General features: G+C 37.8%; 4 protein-coding genes across 8 annotated transcripts in view; 2 read left to right on the forward strand and 2 right to left on the reverse strand.

Moving 5' to 3' along the window:
- The window catches only part of LOC135718705 (inter-alpha-trypsin inhibitor heavy chain H3-like), a 68,884-nt gene extending 66,702 nt beyond the window's left edge, over window positions 1-2,182 (forward strand). Inside the window, exon 29 of one of the 2 annotated variants that reach the window (XM_073811837.1) lies at window positions 2,061-2,182. In XM_073811837.1, coding sequence (XP_073667938.1) covers window positions 2,061-2,175 — 115 coding nt within the window. In that variant the 3' untranslated portion in view covers window positions 2,176-2,182. Of the gene's footprint in view, window positions 1-1,908; window positions 2,010-2,060 lie in introns of those variants that run through there. The other variant, XM_073811840.1, reaches the window with a different exon arrangement.
- LOC135718713 (inter-alpha-trypsin inhibitor heavy chain H3-like) overlaps window positions 1-15,251 on the reverse strand; it is a 32,339-nt gene extending 17,088 nt beyond the window's left edge. The window contains exon 1 of the mRNA XM_073811841.1: window positions 15,167-15,251. The gene's annotated coding sequence lies outside the window, so the exon portion shown is untranslated. The remainder of the gene's footprint in view (window positions 1-15,166) is intronic.
- Window positions 2,214-24,290, reverse strand: part of LOC135718703 (inter-alpha-trypsin inhibitor heavy chain H3-like) — a 47,910-nt gene continuing 25,833 nt past the window's right edge. The window contains exons 14-25 of one of the 4 annotated variants that reach the window (XR_012335065.1): window positions 21,209-21,268; window positions 21,096-21,137; window positions 16,746-16,817; window positions 16,630-16,665; window positions 16,437-16,472; window positions 16,202-16,267; window positions 16,005-16,115; window positions 15,733-15,907; window positions 15,353-15,501; window positions 15,167-15,251; window positions 2,476-2,819; window positions 2,214-2,325 (exon numbers count right to left, since the gene is read on the reverse strand). Coding sequence is in view for 3 of the 4 variants with exons in the window: in XM_065240840.1 (XP_065096912.1) it covers window positions 9,032-9,146; window positions 15,167-15,251; window positions 15,353-15,501; window positions 15,733-15,907; window positions 16,005-16,115; window positions 16,202-16,267; window positions 16,437-16,472; window positions 16,630-16,665; window positions 16,746-16,817; window positions 21,096-21,137; window positions 21,209-21,268 (947 nt within the window). In the remaining variant the exon portion in view is untranslated. Of the gene's footprint in view, window positions 2,326-2,475; window positions 2,820-8,918; window positions 9,147-15,166; window positions 15,252-15,352; window positions 15,502-15,732; window positions 15,908-16,004; window positions 16,116-16,201; window positions 16,268-16,436; window positions 16,473-16,629; window positions 16,666-16,745; window positions 16,818-21,095; window positions 21,138-21,208; window positions 21,269-24,290 lie in introns of those variants that run through there. The other 3 variants (XM_065240841.1, XM_065240840.1, XM_073811835.1) reach the window with 3 other exon arrangements.
- On the forward strand, window positions 2,906-8,088 carry LOC135718716 (somatostatin receptor type 2-like). Its single transcript, XM_065240925.2, has 2 exons — window positions 2,906-3,604; window positions 5,532-8,088. Exon 2 carries the CDS (start codon window positions 5,645-5,647, stop codon window positions 6,668-6,670), a length of 1,026 nt encoding a protein of 341 aa, XP_065096997.1. The 5' UTR covers window positions 2,906-3,604; window positions 5,532-5,644; the 3' UTR covers window positions 6,671-8,088.

The raw sequence follows: 24,290 nt of genomic DNA on the forward strand, positions 1-24,290 counted from the left end.
GTGGTCTGGAGTAATCGTTCATTCATAAGTGCATCGTAAGACAACAGAGTTACAAGGTCACCTACAGGACAACCAGCAAATTGCACTCCTGCAATAACGATAATGTAATGTTTTAAATGTTTATTTATTTATTTGGTTCTTCTTTGTTTATTTTATATTAAATATATAGTACAATATATTTAAAATTCAAATGAGAAATCAAATTTAAATGACTAAACAAATTAATAAAATTTAAATTAATAAAGAAGGAAAACGTATTTTGTACAAGTTGGTAAAAGTTTTTTGTATTTTGGTAAAAGTTGGTATAGCAAATTGATAAATGGTTCATACCGATTGCTGCTATAATTCATCTAAACATTGTTTTGAAGGGAAATGGCATCTAATTAAAGCCACCAAATAAATATTTACACTACAATGCAATAATCCATAATAATAAATAAACATAGATAATAAACAACAAATAATAATAATAATCTAAACTATCTAATCTAATAGAAACGCAGAAGGCATTTCGCAGTGGGACGAGTCCTAACTAAATACGGAAAATAATATTTAATTAATTATTAAAACATTTAAAAAGTTATTGAACAATAATGAAAATATATTATTAAAAATATTAGTGCACATCGGCTGAAGATCATTAGCCTAAACAAGCTTCTGCTACCAAATTCGGGTCATTCTATTGGTGACATTACTTGACAAATGGATAGCGACTCGTAAGTAGCACTTAAAACCCAGCTGCGAGCGATCGTTTCACGTGCATCTTTGGGAAACGCACGTAAATGAACGACGAATGTTCGTTAAGTAGCTCGTAGAAAGCGCTCTTAAGTGCTAAGTTCAATCGTTATCGGGAAACCCGGCCCTGGCCTGAACACATTTCCATGCTAATTTTCAGTTACAGTCATAGCGCCACCTAAAGACAGCAGGAAATGACATGTTTTACGCTATGATTTACTGCTCTTAGAGATTTAATCAAATAATCATCATATTTGGTCAGACTGATCTTAAGCCTTTTGCAATGATAAATTGCGAAGATCTTGACTTTTCGTTGAAGGGCATGTCTGTAGCGGCCTGTCAAAGTGGGATGTTTCGTCATGACAAAGCCTAAACAGGCTCAAAAAGTCATAAAACAAAAATTTAATTTGATATAGGCTTCAGAACTGGGGTGGCTCTATAGCGCCACCTAAAAAATTCAAGAGAGCAGTCCCCCCGCTACGTTAAACGTATAGATACGAAATGTGGTAGGATCATGTCACTCCAGGACCTACAAAGAGTCTATCAGAACCAAGCTCTAAACCCCACAGGAAGTCGGCCATTTTTAATTTTCTCTGTAATTTGAGTGCTAATTTTGCCATTTCTGGGCTTCGTACTTCAACAAACTCCTCCTAGAAATTGAATCAGATCATCATCATATTTGGTCTGTGTAATTTAAAGGTCTTTGCGATGCTAAATTTAATTAAAGGGTGGGTACCAGTAACGTAACCCAAAAGGTACAACATTATGTTATGTTTTAGGTAAGAAGGTAACACACTGTGTAAATAATTACACATTAACATTCAAACACAACATGCATGAATATAACAAAAATGTCTGTGATGTGATCACAATATATGTGGATAATATTTAAAGCAACACTATGTAGTTTCGATGTAAAAATGACTTACAGCTCCCCCATGTGGTTGAAAAGGGCAACAGTGCCTGATATCAGACACTCTTTTGCAGGCAGGGGGAGGGGCGGGGCTGTGTTTCCTACCCTCCACCGCCACTTTCAGAGTGTGCTTGTAGCAGCTAGGAGGCTGCTCGAGTTGCAGCAACAGTAAAATTTGTCCAGTTAAAAGTTGTTCTATCACTGAAATAATTTTGAAGACATTAATTAAAGGTAAAAAAACTACATAGTGTTGCTTTAAGGAAAAGACAACATTTCGTATGAGGAGATTCAAGGGTCAACACTAAAGATAATGGACAATGATGTGAAAGCGTCATGGTATGTATAAATATTCATGTGTTTTTATATGATGTCATTTACTTATCTAATAGAAAAATGTATCTGCTAATTGTAGCGATGAAATGCCAGACTACAGATTTTCTTCAGCTCCAGTCGTCAGATGTTTGCTTGTGCCGTTCCAGGCTGTGATGAACGGAGAGATTTCTGATTTTACTGTTACTCACCTGTAGAGTTCACAGCATGTGTATGTGATATAATACAGAGCATACCTTAACTATTTGCCTCTTTGCTCCTCAAAATCTGCTTGACTTTATCCATGTGCTTTTCTGTCTTCATACTGAAGTCAAACCAATGCCTCTTGCAGTTGGACACATATTTTACTGTATTCACAAAATCACTAAGCAATAATGTGCTCCAGCCATCTGTGTGATGTTTGCTGGAGCTTTATGGATGTCCTACTGTAAATCTCTAGCAATATTATATAGGTTTACATTGGTTAAATTAAATATGATAATTAAATATCGGCCTACCTGAGCATTGTTTCTGACCATCTGACTTTATGACCACCATGTACCCATCCTCTGATGGCTACTTCCAGCAGGATAATGCACCATGTCACAAAGCTTGAATCATTTCAAATTGATTTCTTGAACATGACAATGAGTTTACTGTACTAAAATGGCCCCCACAGTCACCAGATTTCAACCCAATAGAGCATCTTTGGGATGTGGTGGAACGGGAGCTTTGTGCCCTGGATGTGCATCCCACAAATCTCCATCAACTGCAAGATGTTATCCTATCAATATGGACCAACATTTCAAAAGAATGCTTTCAGCACCTTGTTGAATCAATGCCACGTAGAATTAAGGCAGCTCTGAAGGCGAAAGGGGGTCAAACACAGTATTAGTATGGTGTTCTTAATAATCATGTAGGTGAGTGTATATAAGACATATATGCATTAACAAAATCATCACTATGAATGTAAATCCAATCATAGTGATTCATGAATTAAAGTTTAGCATTTGATGTTGTGTTTGAGTCTGCAGATACACTAAATGATATATGTGACATTATCTCAGTGCTCTGTCCTTTGCCCCTATGTTTTATACTGATTTGCACTGTAAACTTGAGTTTATGACCTGTAAAAAACATTTACTGTATCTCTCCGTCCAAAGACTTCAACTTCGATTCTGTGTATTTGACTGAAAATCTCTGTATTAGCATTAAAATATATGAAGAAAAATCTGATTTAACTACAGTTTCATTGTAGGCTTTTATAATATCGAACTCTCATGCAGGCTGGGAAAAAGTACAGAAACTCAATGAAAGTATACAGAGCAGTGAGCAACCTTGTTTTTGGAAGGTCTTATCGATTGACCGACACTGACAATTCACTAAGTGAGAAGTTAAACAAAGCTCCTTGTGTAAATCCATGCGTCATTAAGGTCAAAGGCCATTTGCCTTGCCTCGCCTCTCCCACTATTAAACTACTGTAGATCTCGGTTTAAAGCACAGTATGACACTCATACTCAAACTCAAATGTTACCTTAAACGTTCAAGTGGACTGATACTCTGGAGTTTGAAGATCTAAATGGATTATCTTTCTCAAATTCAAGAAAAGTCAGGAAATTCCTCGACTAGATCTGCGATCACATGCAGGCAAGTACATTTGCCATCATTTTAATTATTTATGAATTATTTATGAAAACATTTTTTTCTTTCTCTCGAGGGAATTTTACCAGGTGTTTCTGATGTTGCTCTGAGTCTTGCTGTAATCATTAACTGATGATAACAGCATTCCAGAGTATTATACCAACATAACTACTGGATTACTACTACTATGTAATATTGTACCCTGCCTGTCAAAATAGAGCTAAAGTCATTTTTTGTGACTTACTGTTTTCTACATAAACTCATAACACTGTCAAATATTGAAATGAAAGTAAAATCTAGATTGAATATCACAATTAGATTATAAGACTTTAGCCTGGATTTCACAAATAATGCATAAAATGTACACCAGCCAGAGAAATGTTGGATTTAAATAATTGTAATGTTTTGTAATAGCAGGAAAACCTAAGTTTAAGTTAAAAACAAGCAACTAAAAGTATTTGTCCAACATTTAGAGCAGTTTACCAAACTTACTTTTGAAGACTCGCTTAGCCCAATCAGGTTTAACTTCATGACCACAATGCTGGGTATAATTTAATTTGATCAAAGGCTATAAATATACAATTTACTATAAGTAAAAACTTGCTACCAATGTCATTTTTTATCTTGAACACATTGCACATATTATTTTGTTTTCATTATATTATTATTTCAAATCTTGATCAATTTATTAAATCAGTTCATGATCTCGATCGGTTTATTAAATCAGTTTGTGATGTCAATTGACTTAGTAAATCAGTTTAAAATCTTGATTGATTTATTTAATCAGTTTATAATCTGGATTGGTTTATTAAACCAGTTCATGATCTCGATCTGTTAATTAAATCAGTTTATAATCTTGATCAGTTTATTAAATCAGTTTATGATCTTGATTAGTTTATTAAATCAGTTTGTAAGCTTGATCAGTTTATTAAATCAGTTAATAATCTCGATTGGTTTATTAAATCAGGTCATGATCTCGATCGGTTTATTAAATCAATTCATGATCTCAGTCCGTTTATTAAATCAGTTGATCTCGATCCGCTTATTAATCAGTTCATGATCTCGGTGTGTTTATTAAATCAGTTCATGATCTTGATCGATTTATTAAATCAGTTTATAATTTTGATCGTTTTATTAAATTAGTTAATGGTCTGGATTGGTTTATTAAATCAATTCATGAACTCGATCCGGTTATCAAATCAGTTCATGATCTTGATCTGTTTATTAAACCAGTTTACTTAATCGATTTATTAAATCAGTTCATGATCTCGATCGGTTTATTAAATCAGTTCATGATCTGGATTGGTTTTAAATTAGTTCATGATCTCGATCAGTTTATTAAATCAGTTCATGATCTCGATCGGTTTATTAAATCAGTTCATGATCTCGATCGGTTTATTAAATCAGTTCATGATCTCAATCGGTTTATTAAATCAGTTCATGATCTCCATCGGTTTATTAAATCAGTTCATGATCTTGATTGTTTTATTAAATCAGTTCATGATCTCGATCGGTTTATTAAATCAGTTTATGATCTTGATCGGTTTATTAAATCAGTTCATGATCTATATCGGTTTATTGAATCAGTTCGTGATCTTGATTGGTTTATTAAATCAGTTCATGACCTCAATTGTTTTATTAAATCAGTTTATAATTTTGATAGATTTATTAATCAATTCATGATCTTGATCAGTTTATTGAAGTGGTAGATAACACCTTACAATAAGGTTGTATTTGTAAACATTAATTAAATCCATTACCTAACATGAATTAACAACAACCTTACTGAAAAGTGTTACCAGTTTAAATTATTTGTCCCACATTTAGAGAAGTTTACCAACCTTACTTTTTAGGACTCCCTTAAAACCTTAACCATTTTACTAAATCAAGATCAGATGATCAAGATTTTATTATCGTTTTTTATATTTTATAGGTCTAACTTTCGCACAGTGTTTGGTGATCACTTCGTGAATATGTAGAGCTTACCAAACAACCCAGAAACAATTTATAGAGATACAAGATGAATAACACATAACATTGTGTTACATGTACAATACTTCTGGACACAGCATTATGGTAAACCCCTCCAGCAAGTTGGACAACAATTCTGTTCATGGACCAAATGATGTTGAGCAAGTGTTAGTACCCATATTTGATACCTTCATCCTAGTGACTGGTGTGGTTGGACACATATTGGTTCTTATCATCATCTGTCGTACCATGCGCAAAGGACGTGGACAGCCGAATGGAGGCAGGACAGGAGGAATACAAGAAACAAATGCAAACGGAACCGATGTTCTTCTTCTGTCATTAAGTGTGGCCGACCTTCTGCTGCTTTCCTGCCTTCCTTATCACACGGTTGCAATTGCGACTCACCACTGGCCCTTCGGGAGCTTCATGTGTAAATCTGTGAGCTTCCTAAGTGCGATGTGTACCTCTGCCAGTGCCTTCACACTGGCTGCTTTGGCGTTTGGTCGGTTCCTCATTGTGGTGCACCCATCAAAAGCGTATCGATGGCGCAGAGAAGGCCGATTGAAAATAATAGCTGGTGCATTGTGGATACCTGCTGTAGTCCTTGCATCCCCTCAGTTTGCATGGCGGATTGTGATTTCAGGGCCTGAAGCCCATGAGGACCTGGCATGTTTTAATTTCCTATCCGATAAAGGCCAGTTGGCATATGGAGTGTGTCACTTTCTACTGGCCTTTGCCTTTCCACTTGGGATCATTGTAATAGCCTATGCCAAGATCTACCATTTCCTTAAAAAGACCAAACAGAGCCGAATAAGCCAGGCAGACCGTTTGGAACAATATCATGTGAAGGTAACCCAAACATCAGCTATGTTAGTGCTGGCATTTGCATTGTGCTGGCTGCCTTCATATGGTTTAATGTTTGCCCAGATAACTGAGAGTGATGCAACTTTACCTCGCTTGGGACCTTTTGCTACCTTCGCTCGCATCATGGCAACCTCGTCTACTGTAGCCAATCCTATTCTCTATGTTTTTATGTCAGAGAAATTCAGGAAGGAACTAAAAAATCTGGGTCAAGAGTGTTGTAAAAGCAGAGCTGTCTAAATATTAAACTGGACATTTTGAGAGATAATATTTTATCCCTTTTATAAAAAGTTGTTTACAAACCTGAATGTGTAAGTGTTAACAAAGAAATGCTTTTTTGTTTGTTTGTTTGTTTGTTTGTTTTTTAGCTTAATTATTATTTAAGAATAAGGGATGACATGAAAGCTTAAAGGATTATTCAATTTTTATCAAAAAATCCAGATATTTACTCACCACCATGTCATCCAAAATGTTGATATTTGTTCAGTAGAGAAGAAATTATGTTTTTTGAGAAAAAACGTTCCAAGATTTTTCTCATTTTAATGGACTTTAATGGACCCCAAATTAGTTTTAATGCAGTTTCAACGGACTCTTACCGATCTCAAACGAGGCATAAGGGTCTTATTTAGTGAAATGATTGTCATTTTTGGCACTTTTAAACCACAACTTCTCGTCTTCCTCTGGTCTTGTGAAGCACCAGTGCGACCTCACGTAATACATCATCACATCAAGAGGTCACGGATGACGTATCAAAACTACGCCCCAGTGTTTACAAGTGTGGTGAAAGAAGACCGACAGACGTTGTTGTATGTGGAATGATACTAATTAATGTCTTTGTGTCAGTTTATTGTTTAAAATGGTCTGCAAATGTTTCATATATGTAACACGTGACCTTTTGATGTCATTACGCAATTATGTGAGGTCGCGCTGGCGCGTCACACGACTGGAGGAAGACGAAAAGTTGTGGTTTAAAGTACATATTTTTTATTATTCTTGCCAAAAATGACAATCGTCTGCTAGATAAGACCCTTATGCCTAGTTTGAGATCATTTAGAGTCCTTTGAAACTGCAATTTTAAACTGCATTAAAACTGCTAAGTGTTGGGGTCTATTAAAGTCCATTAAAATGAGAAAAATCCTGGAATGTCTTCCTTAAAAACATTTCTTCTTGACTGAGCAAAGAAAGGCATCAACATTTTGGATGACATGGTGGTGAGTAAATTATCTGGATTTTTTTAGAAAATGGACTAATCCTTTAAAAACTAAAAAAGTTGAGACTATTTTACACTGTCAGATAAAAAGTACAAAAGATGTCACTGTAATGAGGTACAAAAGTGCACTTTTTGAAATGGTACCGTGCCCAGTGACATCTTTTTCTACCGTTTTACAGAGACTAATATACATGAACTGCTTCAGTTATACTGTATTAGTTAGAAAACACTGTTATTATAAAATTATTTTGTGTCAATACAATTGCAGACTCAAATAGTTTGTTTATCACAAGGGGTGCAGTTGTCAGAATATATAATACTGTTGTTTCAGTTTACAAACCCAAAATTGACAGTATGGTTATATCCTACATGTAGAGTACTGATATTAATACTGTAAATTAGATTAAATTAGTGCTGGGCAAAGATTAATCACAATTATTCGCATACATCAAGTTAATTTTCGCAATATATGTGTGTGTACTGTGTGTAATTACTTTGTATATTTAAACACACTCACATATACATTTCAGAATTTTTTACTGATATATAAATATATATTTTTTTAATTTATTTAAAAATATAAATAAATGTGCACATGAAATGTTTCTTAAATACATACGTAAATTTGTGTGTATTTATATATACATAATAATTATATGCAGCACACACTTGTATATTATGCTAAAAATCACTTTTATTTTGTATTTTGATTAATCACGATTATTCTTTGCCCAGCACTAGATTAAATACATTGAAAAATGTAGGTCCATATTCTAGTATATTTTAAATTTGTTTACAGAATGTAATAAAATTTTGCACTTAAATTAAAACTTATATTTTTAAGTTTAATCAACAAGTCATTTTAACTGTACTGACTAGTGATGAGTTGTTGTATCTTATAAAATAAAGTTGACATAACTAAAGCAAATGTAACTTTTATTTATTACTGTAAGTTACAGAGAGTCATCACTAATCAAGCTAGTTGAAATGACTTGTAAATCATAGTTGATTAAACTCAAAAATGTAAGATCAAAAATATTTTTTTTATTGTACCAATGCCAATTTACTGTCTGTATGAAAAAATTACCAAAATGTTACCAATTTAAGTATTTTTTTTACCCAACCATGGATTGAAACATCCCAGCATAAATTTATTTCACACCCAACAATTGTTTCTATCCAGCATGCATTACTCAAAAAAAATGTATTGACAGATATTTTTTTTAAAAACCCGTAAGCCACACTCCACTGTACGGAATAGTAAATGCAAATTGTATGTCACTTGTAATGTGCTTTATTAAATTTGGTGATTCAACCACTTAAGCATTTACTTGAAAGAATAAATGAACCATCAAAATATATCAGATGATACAATTTTTTTGCTTTGAACTCTATATCTGAGGAACAATGAAATCAGATATTTTTCTGTTCATCACATCATCGAACGGCACAAGCCAACATCTGACATTAGGAATTGAATGCTTTGTGAAGTCTTTCACATGGGCCCTATACAATTAATGGACACAAGTTTAATAAAAATACAGAAACAAATAAAGAACATTATGCTCTGAAAACACAGCACATATCTTAAAAAGTGTTTTGTGGTTTTTACACTTGCACATTATTTCAAAGCAGTGTTTATAGATAAATAAAACGTCTGGGGTTACATATGTAACCCTTGTTCCCTGAGAAGGGAACGAGATGCTGCGTCGCCATAGAGACGCTTTGGGAACGCCTTCAGGTGTGAGTGCGTCTGAATTTGTATATCAAATCCAACCAATGGTGGGGCGTGACGTCACCGGCGGGGTGACGCAGGAGCCGGAAAGCATAAAAGGCGACGTACAACCACGCCCACATTATCTGAAATATTGCCGAAGACGGCTTACAGGTACGCAGGAAGTATGGCAAAGGAGACGCAGCGTCTCGTTTCCTTCTCAGGGAACAAGGGTTACATACGTAACCCCAGACGTTCCCTTTCGAGGCTCAAATGGTTCCCCTGATAAGTCCTCCAGGACCACAGACAGATCCCACGCAGGGATCATAAAATGACTGGCAGGCCTCAGCCTCCGAGTGCCACACAGGAAACGCATGAATAGATGGTCTCTACTTAATGAGGGACCGACCACTAAGGTATGAAAGACAGATATAACTGCCACATAAGCCTTAATGGTCAAAGGAGGCAGCCCTGCTGCAAACTGCTCTTATAAAAACTCCAGAACTGTACCAAGGGGCAGTTAACTGGGTCATATAAGTGCTCTTGGCACCACGTAATTAAAGTCTTTCTTCAAATGCGTATAATTTCCTGGTGGAGGGAGCTCTGGAAATAAAAATCTGCACAACCTCAGTTGAGAGACCCATTTCTATGAGTCTGTCCTCCTCAGAGGCCAGACCCAAAAACTCTAGGCAGGGGTAAAACACAGTGCCCCTTGCCTGAGACTGCCGATCCCTCCAGATCGGCCCCTGAAATGGGGAGCCATCTAGGAGGGAGACCAGGTTCGAAAACCACACTCGGGTCAGCCAACACGGGGCTACGAGCAACAGCTGCGCCTGTGCTGCCGGACCCTCTCCAGAACTCCCGGGAGCTGAGCAATTGGGGAAAAACACACAGGAGGCCCTCAGACCCTTCCTGTGTCATGGCAACCAGTCCGAGTGGGACTGGGTGAAAAAGAGAAAACCAAAAAGTACAATGTGAATTCTCCTGAATTGCAAACAGGTCAGCTTTCGCTTGGCTGAACCTGAGCCAAATTTGCTCCCCCACATGTGGGTGGAGTCTTCATTCCCCAAGCTCAACGCCTGCCGCAGCAGAACGTCTGCTCCATGTGGACTTACATAGATTTTTCCTTATGGTCTACCATAGCCACTTCCCGGCCTTAGAGGGATGCATCCGTCGTAAGCCTGATGTGACGACCTTGAGCCCCCGATATTGGCCTTCATGGGAAAGGAACCATGGTTTCTTCCATAATACTAAGGCACAAAGCATCTGCGTGTGACCTTGATCATGAGAAACGGGTTGCCCCTCAGGGAACCCCATGGTTAAAAGGATGGATTCTTTACGAGCAGGAGACAACCGTGCCTGCAGTCATTGAAATCCATACCACGGCCAGAAAAGAGGTCCTCTGTGCTGGAGAAACATACTTTTCCTGGCGTTTATTTGATGGGACATTTTTGTCCCTTTTGGCTTTCCATAACTGATCACAGCTAGAAAGGGATGCGTCTGTCATTAATGTTTTGCGGCGACAGACCGCACCTAACTTGGGGCCTGTAAACAAATACCCAAAATTTTTTCCATATTCTTAGGGCACGAAGACATATGCGCGTAACCCTGAACATGTGAAAAAGCCAACACTGGCCTTTTTTGAGAAAGGAACCATAGTTTCTGCCATAATACTAAGGCACAAAGCATTCGCGTGTGACCTTGATTATGCAAAAACGGGTTGCCCCTCAGGGAACCCCATGGTTAAAGGATGGATTCTATACGAGCAGGAGACAACCGTGCCTGCAGTCGTTGAAATCCATACTACGCCCAGAAAAGAGGTCCTCTGTACTGGAGAAGCACAATTTTCCTGGCGTTTAGCTGATTGGATAATTTTGTCCTTTAGGCTTTCCATAGTCGATCCTCAGCTTAACAGAAATGCATCTGTCATTAATGTCATGCGACAACAGTCTGCACCTCACTCCGGGCCTTAGACAGAAACCCAGCATTTTTCCATATTCTTAGGGCACGAAGACATGCGCGCGTAACCCTGAACATGGTAAAACGGCCAACACTGGCCGAAAGGAACCATTGTTTCTTCCATAATACTAAGGCACAAAGCATCTGCGTGTGACCTTGATCATGAGAAACGGGTTGCCCCTCAAGGAACCCCATGGTTAAAGGATGGATTCTATACGAGCAGGATACAAACGTGCCTGCTATCATAGAAATCCATACTACACCCAGAAAAGAGGTCCTCTGTACTGGAGAAGCACACTTTTCCTGGCGTTTTAGCTGATTGGACATTTTTGTCCTATTGGCCTTCCATAGCTGATCCGCAGCTTAAGAGAGATGCATCTGTCATTAATGTCATGCAGCGACAAACCACACCTCACCTCGGGCTTTGAGACAGAAACCCGAAATCTTTACATATTCTAGAGTACGAAGACATGTGCGCGTAACCCTGAACAGGCAAAAAGGGTTGCCCCTCGAGGAAAAACCCTGATTTTAAAACCATCACTTGGTGTGCGATTGACCTAGCTTCAACTCATTCATTTATGTGAAAAATGGACATGACACGAGCAGGAGACATCTGTGCCTGCATCATCGTAGAGTTCCATAATATCCCCAAAATGTGATCACCTGTGTTGGGACTAACATACTTTTCTTGGTGTTCAGTCTCAACGCTAGGTATCTAGATGTGCAAACACAACATCTCGATGCTGTGCTGCCATCTGTGCTGACTGTGCTAATATTAGCCAATCATCAATATATATAGTATGCAAATGCCCTAGATGCAATGACGCCAGGGCAGCATTTACACATTTTGTAAATGTGTGAAGGGATAGATCTAGGCCGAAGGGAAGGCTGATATTGGTATGCCATGCCCCAAAGGCAAACCTGAGATTCTGTGAGCAGGAAAAATCCATTAACAAAATCCAGTCCTCGGATCTGATTTGAGATAAATGTGAGTGACTGTCAACATCATGAACCATAATTTTTTGACAGTTTCGTATAGCCTTTGAATAAAAGGAACTCCAATTCCTGCTCTCCAAACATATCTCATAACACCCATTGAGATATGTTTGGAATGTTTTTCCATGCTATTATATTTTTTACCAAGGGAACCTGATTTACTGTGCTCTGTACTACAAGAGGCAGAGTGTTCACAGTTAATACAGGAGGGTACTGAGAAGTGTGGGGACCCGTAAAAGGCGGATACAACCCACACTCCCCCAGGAGGGCATACCCTGATAGGGCTTTATAGCCTACATATATTTGACAATGTTGGAGGCTAGGGATGAAGCCACTCATGGCAACATAAAAACATCCTCTAAATATAGCCTATTATGTTTAAAAGCTAGCTGAAGTGCTTGTGTAAACATGGTCAGATGGTCTTTCCATGACTTGCATAATAATGGAGATCAGGAAAGAAAGAAAGCCTCTGGTGTTGAGATTGCACTCATTTTGTAAGAAAACTCTCATCTAATTTGCTGGTTGATATAGTTTCTTTTATATATATATATATATATATATATATATATGCTGGTTCATACATATTAAAACTAGCAGTTGCGAGAAACAACCTCGATAAACTTCTCATTTAATAGACCGGTCGAGGCGGGCCTCGAACCGCAAGACACGCGAACATCGTCTGACACAGTCAAACAGTAAAGCACGGGCTACCGATCGGGGCGGAAGAAACCGACATGCGGGCTCCCGAATCCCTCCCGATAGCAATGATAAGTGCACACCGCCTTAGCGGACGCGGATCTGAACCGGTCGGTGAAGAGAAGGGCTGTGTTTACAACATATATCTCCTCAGAGGTAAAACATTGCATAGAGCTCCCGTTCGGGTTGGAAGTGACCGCAATGCGTGCTTCCAAACCCTCCAGAGGCAGAGCTTTCACGGTCAAAGTACACTAACGTTACACCACCTCAGTGGACGCAGGACTTAGCCGCGAGAAACGCGATCATTGTCTTGACTCATCAAAACAACGACACACAGCCCGAGTGGTGTGTGGCTGAGTTTAAGCATTTTGAAAGGGCTCTGGCAGCTTAACGTGCGGACGCTCTTCCGGCCATTCGGATTAAACTTCGACACATGCAGCTCGTATACTGAGCTTGATTAAATCATTACATTGCGGAGGGAGGATAGCTATGAGTCCTCACCACCCTGTACTCGAATACATCAACCCCCTCGGGGGAAGATTACACGAGATCACGTCCCTTTCAATGAGGGGAAGTGACTGCAGTGCAGGCTTCCACACCCAGAGGAGGAACAACGGAGCATTTTGAAAGGTAAGTTATCATAATGAACACAAGTCACACCTCTCCCTCAAGAGCGACGTGAGCGTGCTCAGCTCCTAAACTTTCTGATTTCTTATTTTCCTTCATTATCAGCCACACAGTTAAACTATTCAGTCACACAGTTTTTAAGCTATTCAGACATTCTTTGACACACACACACACAGATAGCCGTAGTGATGGTCGTTTTCGAAGCACTGCTTCATGAGGCTTCGAAACATTTACGAATCTTTTGTTTCGAATCAGTGGTTCGGAGCGTGTTTCAAACTGGCCCAAGTCACGTGATTTTAGCAAACGAGGCTTCATTACGTCATAACTGTTTCGAAACGTTTCGAAAATACGACGATTCACCACTAGGGGGAGTTGATCACATGACCAGTGTCTAATATGTTTCGGTGAACTCGGGTCAGTTTTATTATAAAAGTTCATAAAACATTTATTCTTCTGACTAATTACACTGCCATTTTGTCTATTTATTGTTTATGGACAGATTTAATGACAAAAATGTGCATAATTAAAAGGGTAGTTAGTTTTAATGATTTGTTTGCCCTAAATAAAACAAAAAACACATAATACACTTTTAACTATGTCTTAATTAAGTCAAATAATTTTTTTAAACATATTTTAATAAAAATCTTGCTATTTTTTTGTAAAAAAAAGTCTAAAATGTTTGGCCATATCTGCTTTACACTATTTTGACCAGCAGGGGTCGCCAGCGTGTGTGCTGTTTCGAACTGCTTCGAAAAACTGAATCAATTTTCGAAGCAATTGGTTCAATTGATTCGAAGCTTCGAAAAGCTTCGTTTCTCCCATCACTAGATAGCCGTCTGAGGCAATAGAGATAATGTGGGCGTGGTTGTACGTCGCCTTTCATGCTTTCCGGCTCCTGCGTCACCCCGCCGGTGACGTCACGCCCCACCATTGGTTGGATTTGATATACACATTCAGAGGCACTCACACCTGAAGGCGTTCCCAAAGCGTCTCTATGGCGACGCAGCGCGAGTTCCCTCGAAAGGGAACTGATGACTCTCACTGCACTACACAGAGTTTTGTCCACTACTCAAACTAGCCCAATCGTGAAATTATACAGGGTTTTCTGGCAGGGTTCATCTGCTAAAATTTGCCTTCCTGGGGCTACATATCACATTATACCCACTTAAACCCACAGACATTTCATTAATGGCTATCTATGCCATATGCCCTGCACAAATTTTTAAACAAACTTCTAGAAAAAAATCTTTAAAAATCTTCCCAAACTGTCATTTGTGGCAGGACCATTTCAAAATGTACACCCAAAACTTAATATTAGTACATCAGAGTTAAACATTAGTTCCAAAGAGTGCACATTAGTACCTCAAAAGGTACATATCTGTACCTAAATTAGGATCTTTATAAAGGGTATAGCCCCAGTGACAGCTTGGGATAATTTTTTTACCATTTTATCTAACAGCAATTTAATTTCATATTGTTTTAAATCTTAACTTTCAGGAAATTCAATTAGCCTGTGTGTATCCTTATCACTTACCAAGTTGCATTCACATTCTTGTCCATAATCTTTAGAGTTGGATTGTTGGATTCTTGAGTCTTTTCATATGAAATATTGTATTTGCCTGTAATATTATCAACTGATATTGTGATTTGTTTCCAGGTCAGTAAATAAGAGTTACGTCCCAATACTTTTGTTCTCATAGTTTAAAAAGGTGAATCTTACCAAAAATGCCTGTTGGGCTGCCATCTTGTGGATATAGTTGAACAGCAGGCCATAGATACACACCCCCATCATTCTTATGAAGAAGAACGGAGACACTGAAATCCCCCATGCTAACATTGATTTTATTGCATGTTATGATCAGATCCACGCTGTTGATACAGAATAACTCATTAGTGAACTTTTCTTTTGATTAAACAAAATGCATGAAAAATAACCATGGTGTTACTAATACAGTTTTTTCTGCAGACTGATAACATTGTGTCGTGATGGTTTAAATATGCTATCTGCAAATAGCTGAATTATGGTCACCATAGTAAAACCATGGTTCATTTTTATAATTATTTTTTTTTATATAGGCAAAAAACTGCCACAGTATTTACCCATCAGTGTTAGGTAGGGTAAAGTTCTCGCCCCACAGTAAATCAACATTGTCCTTGTCATTACGGTAACTGATGGAGTTTGTGGTTATTGTGAGATTATGGGTCTTTTTATAATGAAAGGCAATTTTTGAAAATCCTGTTTTAGTTGTCTGCGATTCTCCATTCATATAAAACTCTATGGATGCATAGAAAAAGCCATGAAACATTAAAAAGCAAACATGCATTTGATTAATAAGGGGGGGCATGTAGTGGAAAAAATACTGTTGTCTGACCTCTAGAGGAATCCTCCAACAGTCTGAGTTTGTGATGAAGAAGAACATCAAAACAAAGTGGTTTAGACTGACCATCAGCAGGCAGCAAAAAACGATTACTGTTATATCCAGCTAAGACAACACAACCAAATGAATAAAACGAAATAAAATAATCTCACATAAAATAAATGATTGCATTAAAAATAGTTGTAATGTACCTGCAAAACGAAATGTATGATCCACAACCCTTTGGCTGTAAAAAAGAATGTCATCCTCCTTGCAGACTAAAGCAAAAAGAAAGTACAACAAATGAATTTTTTTTACTATTGCTTTGATTGGATTGTAAGATATACTATAGATTTTCCTTTACCAAAGAAAATAATGAAAGAAAAATATTTAAAGAACAATACTACATAGTTTTACTTAAATAAAGCAAACATTTGGGGGGCATACCACCAGTCCAAATCGGGGGATCTGAAGGAACGTCTCCTGGATATAAAACATAAAAAATGTAAAAACATTATGTATTCTGTCTAAGCACTATAGCTGTAAGCAAATAATAAAGGAAATTTTCTTTATCTACAATATGACTTACATTGCATACCAGCCATGCCTAAAAAATAGATATTGGAGAATATTGGCTTACCTTTAGATTGAAATACTGCCGTTCTATCTGAAACAGCTTGCAACAATAGTACAAATGCGTTGAAATAAAATAATCTTGAGTTGAGCATCTTACAAGGTTGTCATTTCATTACCTACCTGGACGGTGACTAGATGACAGCACGTTATAACTTGTTAAAAGTGGTGCTCCTGAATGTATCATATGGCTTCCTACAGTATAAACATGAAAAGTAAGAATGTGTTTATATATATATATATATATATATATATGGTGATATACATTTCATTGCATTTATTTATTTTTTCATTAATCTATTCTCATACCCCATAATGACACAATGAAAACAATATTTTAGAAATGAATTGCAGCTTTAGAACAAATGCGTTAAAATAAAATAATCTTGAGTTGAGCATCTTACAAGGTTGTCTTTTAGCTACCTGGACGGTGAATAGATGACACCTATGACAGCACATATTCTGATTGGTCAATAGGTGTGCTTTATTCACGATAAAACACGGCTATGACCGGTTCACCCAACGGTTCTGTTTATCACTGCGCCCTAAGCAACACCCTTAGCAACCACAAGTATTGGTTTGTTGTTTTTATTTGAGCTTTCATGCATATTAGACATTGGAACACATTTTTGTTCATGGTCAGGGACTATTTTTTTCTAGCGGAAGGAATGCTTTTTATTGATTTAACTTCATGAAAAGTGGAATACAATGTATATCAAATGTATATGTAAGCAATAAGGTACTTGAGGCAAGTGCTGTATCGTGAATAAGTAACGGCTGAAGGGCGTTGTTAGGCACGACGCGAAGCAGAGTGATATACATTGCACTCCAAATGTATTCAGACCCTCTACACTTTTCTGATCAGTTCTGTTATGTTGCAGCCTGATACTACAATTGTTTACATTTATTTATGTTTTCATTAATCTATTCTCATACCCCATAATGACACAATGAAAACAATATTATAGGAGTTATTCAATCTACATCATCAATGTTCGCGGCGCCCATGTTGTTGACATAGAACTGTCAGTCTGTCAATTGACAAGCGAGGCAGCGTGGGTATTATGCATGGTATTATCGATGTAATTTTTTAAAACCGCGCAATGGTGTGTGGTGTAATACACGGCTGTTCTAACAACAGCAAAAAGAACCCTGGAATTAGTTTTTATGCGATACCGACTGTCAGAAAACATGAAAGGAAAGAGACAGAGGAGTTGAACCAGCGAAGGAGAGACTCCCAACAGCACGAGCACTTAAAATGACAGTGAAGCTCATTGCTGAGGTCTATAACATTAGATTACCTGCAGTTGCTGTGAAAATTGACTACGTAATGCTTTTTAATCTATTACATTAACTAACTGTTATGCCAAAAGGTAAGAGATTACACTGTTTAGAGTTACGCGAAATGCAGCGTGTTGAAGACATCTGCAAAAGTTTTTATTACAAGCAATATTAAAGGCAAGTGATTTGCGCGAGTGCCGTGAGCGAATTAGCATAAACGTATTGTTTGGTGATGTGGACGATGATATAGTTATCGTTATAGTTATCGTTATAATGTGAACGGCCCTTCAGTGCTTGTATGATGAATGCGAATACTGTATGAACGATATAGTTATAAATATTATTATTATTAACGGTTTATGTATTGCCAACAGACAAATCAAGCAAAAAAGTATCACTAATAAGTACACTCCATGAGAAGAAACTCATGATGATCATAATGATTCGAGAGTAAATTGTGATGTAGCAGTCTCAACAATACACTCGTTTTGCCCTGGACAACGCTAACATATTCCCGTTATAAAACATTTTCAAACGCATTGTTTTCGCAAATTACTGAAATTAAGACCCGGCAAAGGATGTATACTGCTTGTGGACAGCATGTTAATTGCTAGAAGCTAGCGGGAGGTCCGCTGTATCTTGGGAAAGTGATAAGAGACTCGGGGGTACGTTAGGCTCGACGGAAAAGCCTTGGTTAGTTTGGCAAAACACTTTTAGTTTGGCAAAACACTATTACTTGGTAAGTTCATGTAGAATTGTAAAATAAAGCAGTTCACTTTCAAAAAGTACGGTAGCTGGTCACTGGCTTTGCAGGAGAAACCACATTGCAAACTAACTAGTGGTTAGCCAACTCGTCGTTCTCAATTGCAAATGACTGCTAAAACACACACACAAGTTCACCCACTCCACGTGCACCAATTCTTGGGCGGGATGACGTCAGTTTTTTAACGCTGCTAACAATATCTATATAGCCTACTGTCTACAAACATTAATAATATTAAATTAATATTAACTATACATCGTTAAAAGTGGGTATAGCATCAGTTTATGGTCTCTGTTTTGAGATAAAGATGCTCTAGCATCATAAATGAAGTATTTTGTGACAGAAGTCCAGATGACAACATGCAAAATATAAACGTGACTTTTTACCTTTTGTGTTGACAAAACGATCGCGAATTGAATCCAGTCTGTTTCAGATGTGTGAATAATCCATTAAAAACCATCCCAAAAAACATCCAATGACCATTTTTGTCCACAAAAGCGTATAATCAGTGAAATATAGATATATAGTTTGTTGTTTACATCAGATTTCGCATGAAAGTCTTGTAATAGTATAATATCACCTACAATCTGAGGACTATTTACGTCATAACACACTGTATATGAGATTACACTTTAGGTTCCAATAAACACGCGTTAAAACTTTGTTTTTAAAAGTAGGCGGGAGTATAATCCATAATATCCAAATAGCGCTGTTATTTCCGTGAGACATGATAACAGTATAGAGGATATCAGCAAAGTGACTGCTCTGTTCTCTCTAGTTACCTGGTGGGTGAAGACCTGCGAGTGGGGTGGTGGGCAGGAAAATTCAAACGGAATGTGACGACAAGGCTAGTTACGTCACAACGGAGCTGATTTTGAAACCGTGCAATCTGAGACTCAAGGCAGATTACATTCAGAAACCCGTATCTCACTCAAAACAGCATGGATGGATTTTTTCCCAAGTTTATATGTGTGTGGAAGCACCAGAGACACAAAAGAACACCCCAAAACCCAGAAAAAGCGAGTTTTTCATAATATGGGTATGATAAGGGTATGTCTTTAATTAAGACATAAAAAGAAAAGTGTATTTAGTTTTTTTTTTTTTTTTTGGCAAACAAATTATTAAAACAAACTCCCTTTTTAATTATGCACATTTTTGTCATTAAATCTGTCTATAAACAAAAAGTAGACAAAATTGTATTCTTATTAGTCAGAAGGATGAATGTTTTATTAACTTTTACAATAAAACCGACCCGAGTTCACCTACACTGGTCATTTGTGATCAACTCCCCTGTTTATGTTTGTTAAAGTCTTTGTTCAGCTTATTATCAGCATGTTTTAGTTGTGTTTTGCCCCATCGTGGGTTTTTGCTTTCACTGTTCTGTTAAATCTGTGTCAATCCCACCTGCATCTGGGTTCTGTCTTCCTGCCACAAATCTTGACAAACTTTTAACAACTTTGGGAATTCTATTGCAACAAAAAAATCCAAAATAAATAAAAACTGTATTTTAAATAAAAGTAGTCACGCTTTGCGAAGAATTTGCAGAAATGGTCTCTTGTCATTTATGTAAACAGCTTCTTAAAGGGACACTCCACTTTAAAAAAAAAAAGTACACAATGTCACTACAGAAGAGTCAAGTTTTAAAAAGGAAAAATATCGAAACTCGTTGGTAATTTTTTAGCCCGATGCTAATGGTCTAATCAGATTCAATGGATTGTGCTAAGCTATGCTAAAAGTGGTAACAACAGACCCGGAGATCAGCTGAATGGATTCCAAAACGATAAAGATCAAATGTTTAACTCTAGGGGAGCTGTAAAATGAGCATATTTTCAAAAAAAGTGGAATGTCCCTTTAAGGTTTCACTCTGAGATGTTTTTTGAACACGGTAGCAGATGCAAAGTTACTTTTCAGTGCTGCCTTAGATAGTGTTCTAAGTTTTGAACGCAAGTTTATTTAAAAAAAGAGCAACTTTTGGCGTTAAACAATTTCATATCCGAGAAGGATCCATTGAGTTTTAGGACCAACCTACTAGGCATCGTCGTTGACGAAGTAGGGCCTACAATTACCTTATAAATGGTAAGTGTTTTTTTATTATCATATTGTCATTATGCCTGTACTGTGGTTGTCACAGTGCAACTAAGTCAATATCAATATACAGCTACCAGTTTAGTTGCATAGCTTTCAGCTGTGTGCACCCGATAAAAGTTACGTTTAAATTTATATCGCTCTACATATGTCATTCTCTATGAGACTGGTCTGGTATTAGCCAGGCTACATATAAAACATAAAAATTTTTATAACATTATGTATTCTGTCTAGGCACTATAGCTGTAAGCGAATTATAAAGGAAATTTTCTTTATTTACAATATGACTTACATTGCATACCGGCCATGCCTAAAAAAAATTATATTGGAAAATATTGGCTTACCTCTAGAAAGTTTGTGAAGTATTGGAGGTCTATCTGAAACAGCTTGCAACATTAGTACAAATGCGTTAAAATAGTTGAGCATCTTACTGTAAGGTTGACGTTTCATTACCTACCTCGACTAGATGACATCACTCTACGTGATGGTGTTCCTGAAAGTATCTTATGGCTTCTTGCTGTATAAAAATGAAAAGTAAGAATGTGTTTATATATATGTGGTATGGTGATATACATTGCATTCCAAAAGTATTCAGACCCTCTACACTTTTCTGATCAGTTCTGTAATATGTTGCAACCTGATACTTTGTTTACATTTATTTATTAATTTTTTTTTCATTAATCTATTATCATACCCCATAATGACATAATGAAAACAATATTTTAAAAATGAATTCTGGGGTGTACATATGTGTACACACCACTGATCTATATAAATGACTGGATTGCGCATATGTAATGACCTCAAATAATTGTTTAATTTGATTTATATCTTTATTTATTGTAGTTAATAATTGTTAAATTTGTTTCATATTTTTGTTTATAAATCTACACTAAAATAACGTGAAGAAAACATAAGAAAAATATGTATGGGGTTATAGGGGGCGCTGTGGGAAGAAAAGGGTGTAAGTAAAGATAGAGAGAAGAAGTGCAGTTGGTGTATGTTGTGCACTGTTGAAACGTTCAGTCCCAAATCTGTTATAAAAAAACAAACAAAAGAAAAGAACCGGGGCAAATAAACTTCACAAAAAGAAGAAACTGTTGTGATCATTGTCCAGGGGGGCAACATAAAACTGGTGTTTCCGCCCGGTTTTGATGGATTTCGGGAGGAAGAAAGCAAGTGTGGACAACGGAGCAGCCAGCCAGCGATGAAAAAAACAACGAGTGCAGCGTGACTTGAGATACGAGCAGCGAATCACGGAGAGGATAATTGAAAACGGATAACAAAGATAACAAAAAAACGTAAGTCACAGTGTTCACTGAATGACAATAATGTTGCCTGAGTGGGAAGCTACATTGGATGAAATAGAGAGCAAATTACTCGAGTTATCTGCTTTACAACTGAGAAGTTTGTGTGATATGCTCAAGTTAAATGTGGAGGAGGGTGAGACACACACACCTCGTGAGCTGAGAAGACACATTCTGCAGCATTTAGAGGGAGATGATGTTGTTTTACTTGAAGATGAAGGGCTATCTATATTATTAGATACAAAGGAAAAGATTGACAGCTTGAGAAATGATGACGGAGAGGACACTGATAGCTCACCCAGTGTAGAGCATGAAACAAATAGTGAAATGGAGCAAAAAGTTGACCAGGGGCGCCACCCTGGGGACGTTAGTGGAATTGCACCAGCAAAACCTGTAATAAACACTACAACAGGATCACAATGTGTGAGAACAGTCAGAAAAATGCCAAATTCACCTGTTTCAGGAGAAAATGTCACATTAATGCATCCAGTATATAGAAAAGAACTAAAAATAACTGGACAAATTGGTGAACCGGGCCAGAGAGACAAATTAAATTTTTCCAGCCTTGACAGACAGATCCACAGGGCATGCAAAAGAGGTTATGATGAGGGAGAAATAATTGAGGCGGTCATTCAGGCCATAATTCCAGGTGTCAGCTTGAGAAGTTATCTGGAGAGTAGAACAGATCTAACATTGCCTGTCCTTAAACAAATTCTCAGAGCACATTTTATTGAAAAGGATGCCACTGAATTGTATCACTCACTCACACGTGCAGTTCAAGAACCCAAAGAAACTCCCATCCAGTTTTTAGTTCGAGCCATGGATCTCAGGCAGAGGATTTTGTCAGCATCTGAAAATGTAAAAACAGGTTTAAGATACAATCAAGAACTAATCCAGAGTCAGTTTTTGCAGACAGTTCTGACTGGCCTTCATGATGACAGCATACGCACAGATCTAAAACCCTACCTGGACAACCCGCTGGTGGAAGATGAGGTACTTCTGGAGAGGATGAATATGTCATATAGTCTGGATCTTGAAAGGAGGGCAAAGTTTTCAACCACACGACCAAAAATCGCCAAGGTAGCTATGGTTAGTGAAGAACAACAGGAACATGCCAGAGAAGATAAAGGTGACAGGATGAAGAAAGAGAAAGCCCCAAAGTCTAACACGCTTATGGAAAAGCTGGACGCGCGAGACAAAGTGATCTGTGAAGCCATCCAAAATCTTACTTCTCAAGTAGCGAGCCTTGCTCAGACATCAAGACCTCAGACAGCCAGAACCAGCAACCAGAGATTCACTCGAAACCAACCCCTACCTGCTCGAGCAAACACCAGACGTTGTGCTCAGTGTGAACAGTCCAACCCAGAGGGGAGATGTGAACACTGCTACAAGTGCGGCAGCAACGAGCACTGGGCAGCGGGATGTCGAAAACGAGCTGTGACCAATGTGACATCAAATAAGATCGAGATTAACTCAAACATCGTGGAAAGCTTACCAAACGCTTGCTTACCTCAAGGGCTATGGTCGAACAAACAAGAGAGAACAGCCAGTTTAGTGGGACGCAGATGCTTGGTTCAGTGTTCTCTAGGAGGAGTTAATACATCGGTGCTCTGGGACACGGGATCGCAGGTTTCAATTGTGGGCTCAGAGTGGAAGAAGCGACACCTTCCTGACACAAAAGTGAGACCAGTGAGAGAGCTACTCGAGGAGGGAGAACTCAACCTGACAGCGGCAAACGGGACGAATATCCCATATGAAGGTTGGATGGAAGTGGAGTTTTGTCTGTCTGGAAATTCAGAAATTGAAGGAAGGGGCAGACACCTGCTAGCGCCAATTCTCATTACATCCAGCGAATTGGAAAAACCAATAATCGGCTTTAATGTGATCGAGGAGCTAGTTCAAGCAAATACCGCCCAGCAGATTCCTTCAAGTCTCCTCATAAACACACTTAGTTCCTCTCTGGAAGTTAGCCCTAGAAAAGCAAAAACCATTCTATCACTTCTGAAGAGACGCAGAAACAGCAGCGACAGTCATATTGTAAGACTGGGACGAAAACCCATAATTCTGTCAAGGTGTGCAAGGGTGAATGTCAGCTGTGGCAAACTGAATAAGGCAGTTCACTTGGGAGAACATGTGATGCTGGAGCCCAACCCAGAGGCACCCTGGCCTGCAGGAATAAGGGTAAACAAACAGCTCATCCAGATGCCGCAGAAAGATGATGATAACATCACA

The sequence above is a fragment of the Paramisgurnus dabryanus genome, chromosome 14, assembly GCF_030506205.2.
Source record: "Paramisgurnus dabryanus chromosome 14, PD_genome_1.1, whole genome shotgun sequence".
Lineage (NCBI taxonomy): Eukaryota > Metazoa > Chordata > Actinopteri > Cypriniformes > Cobitidae > Paramisgurnus > Paramisgurnus dabryanus.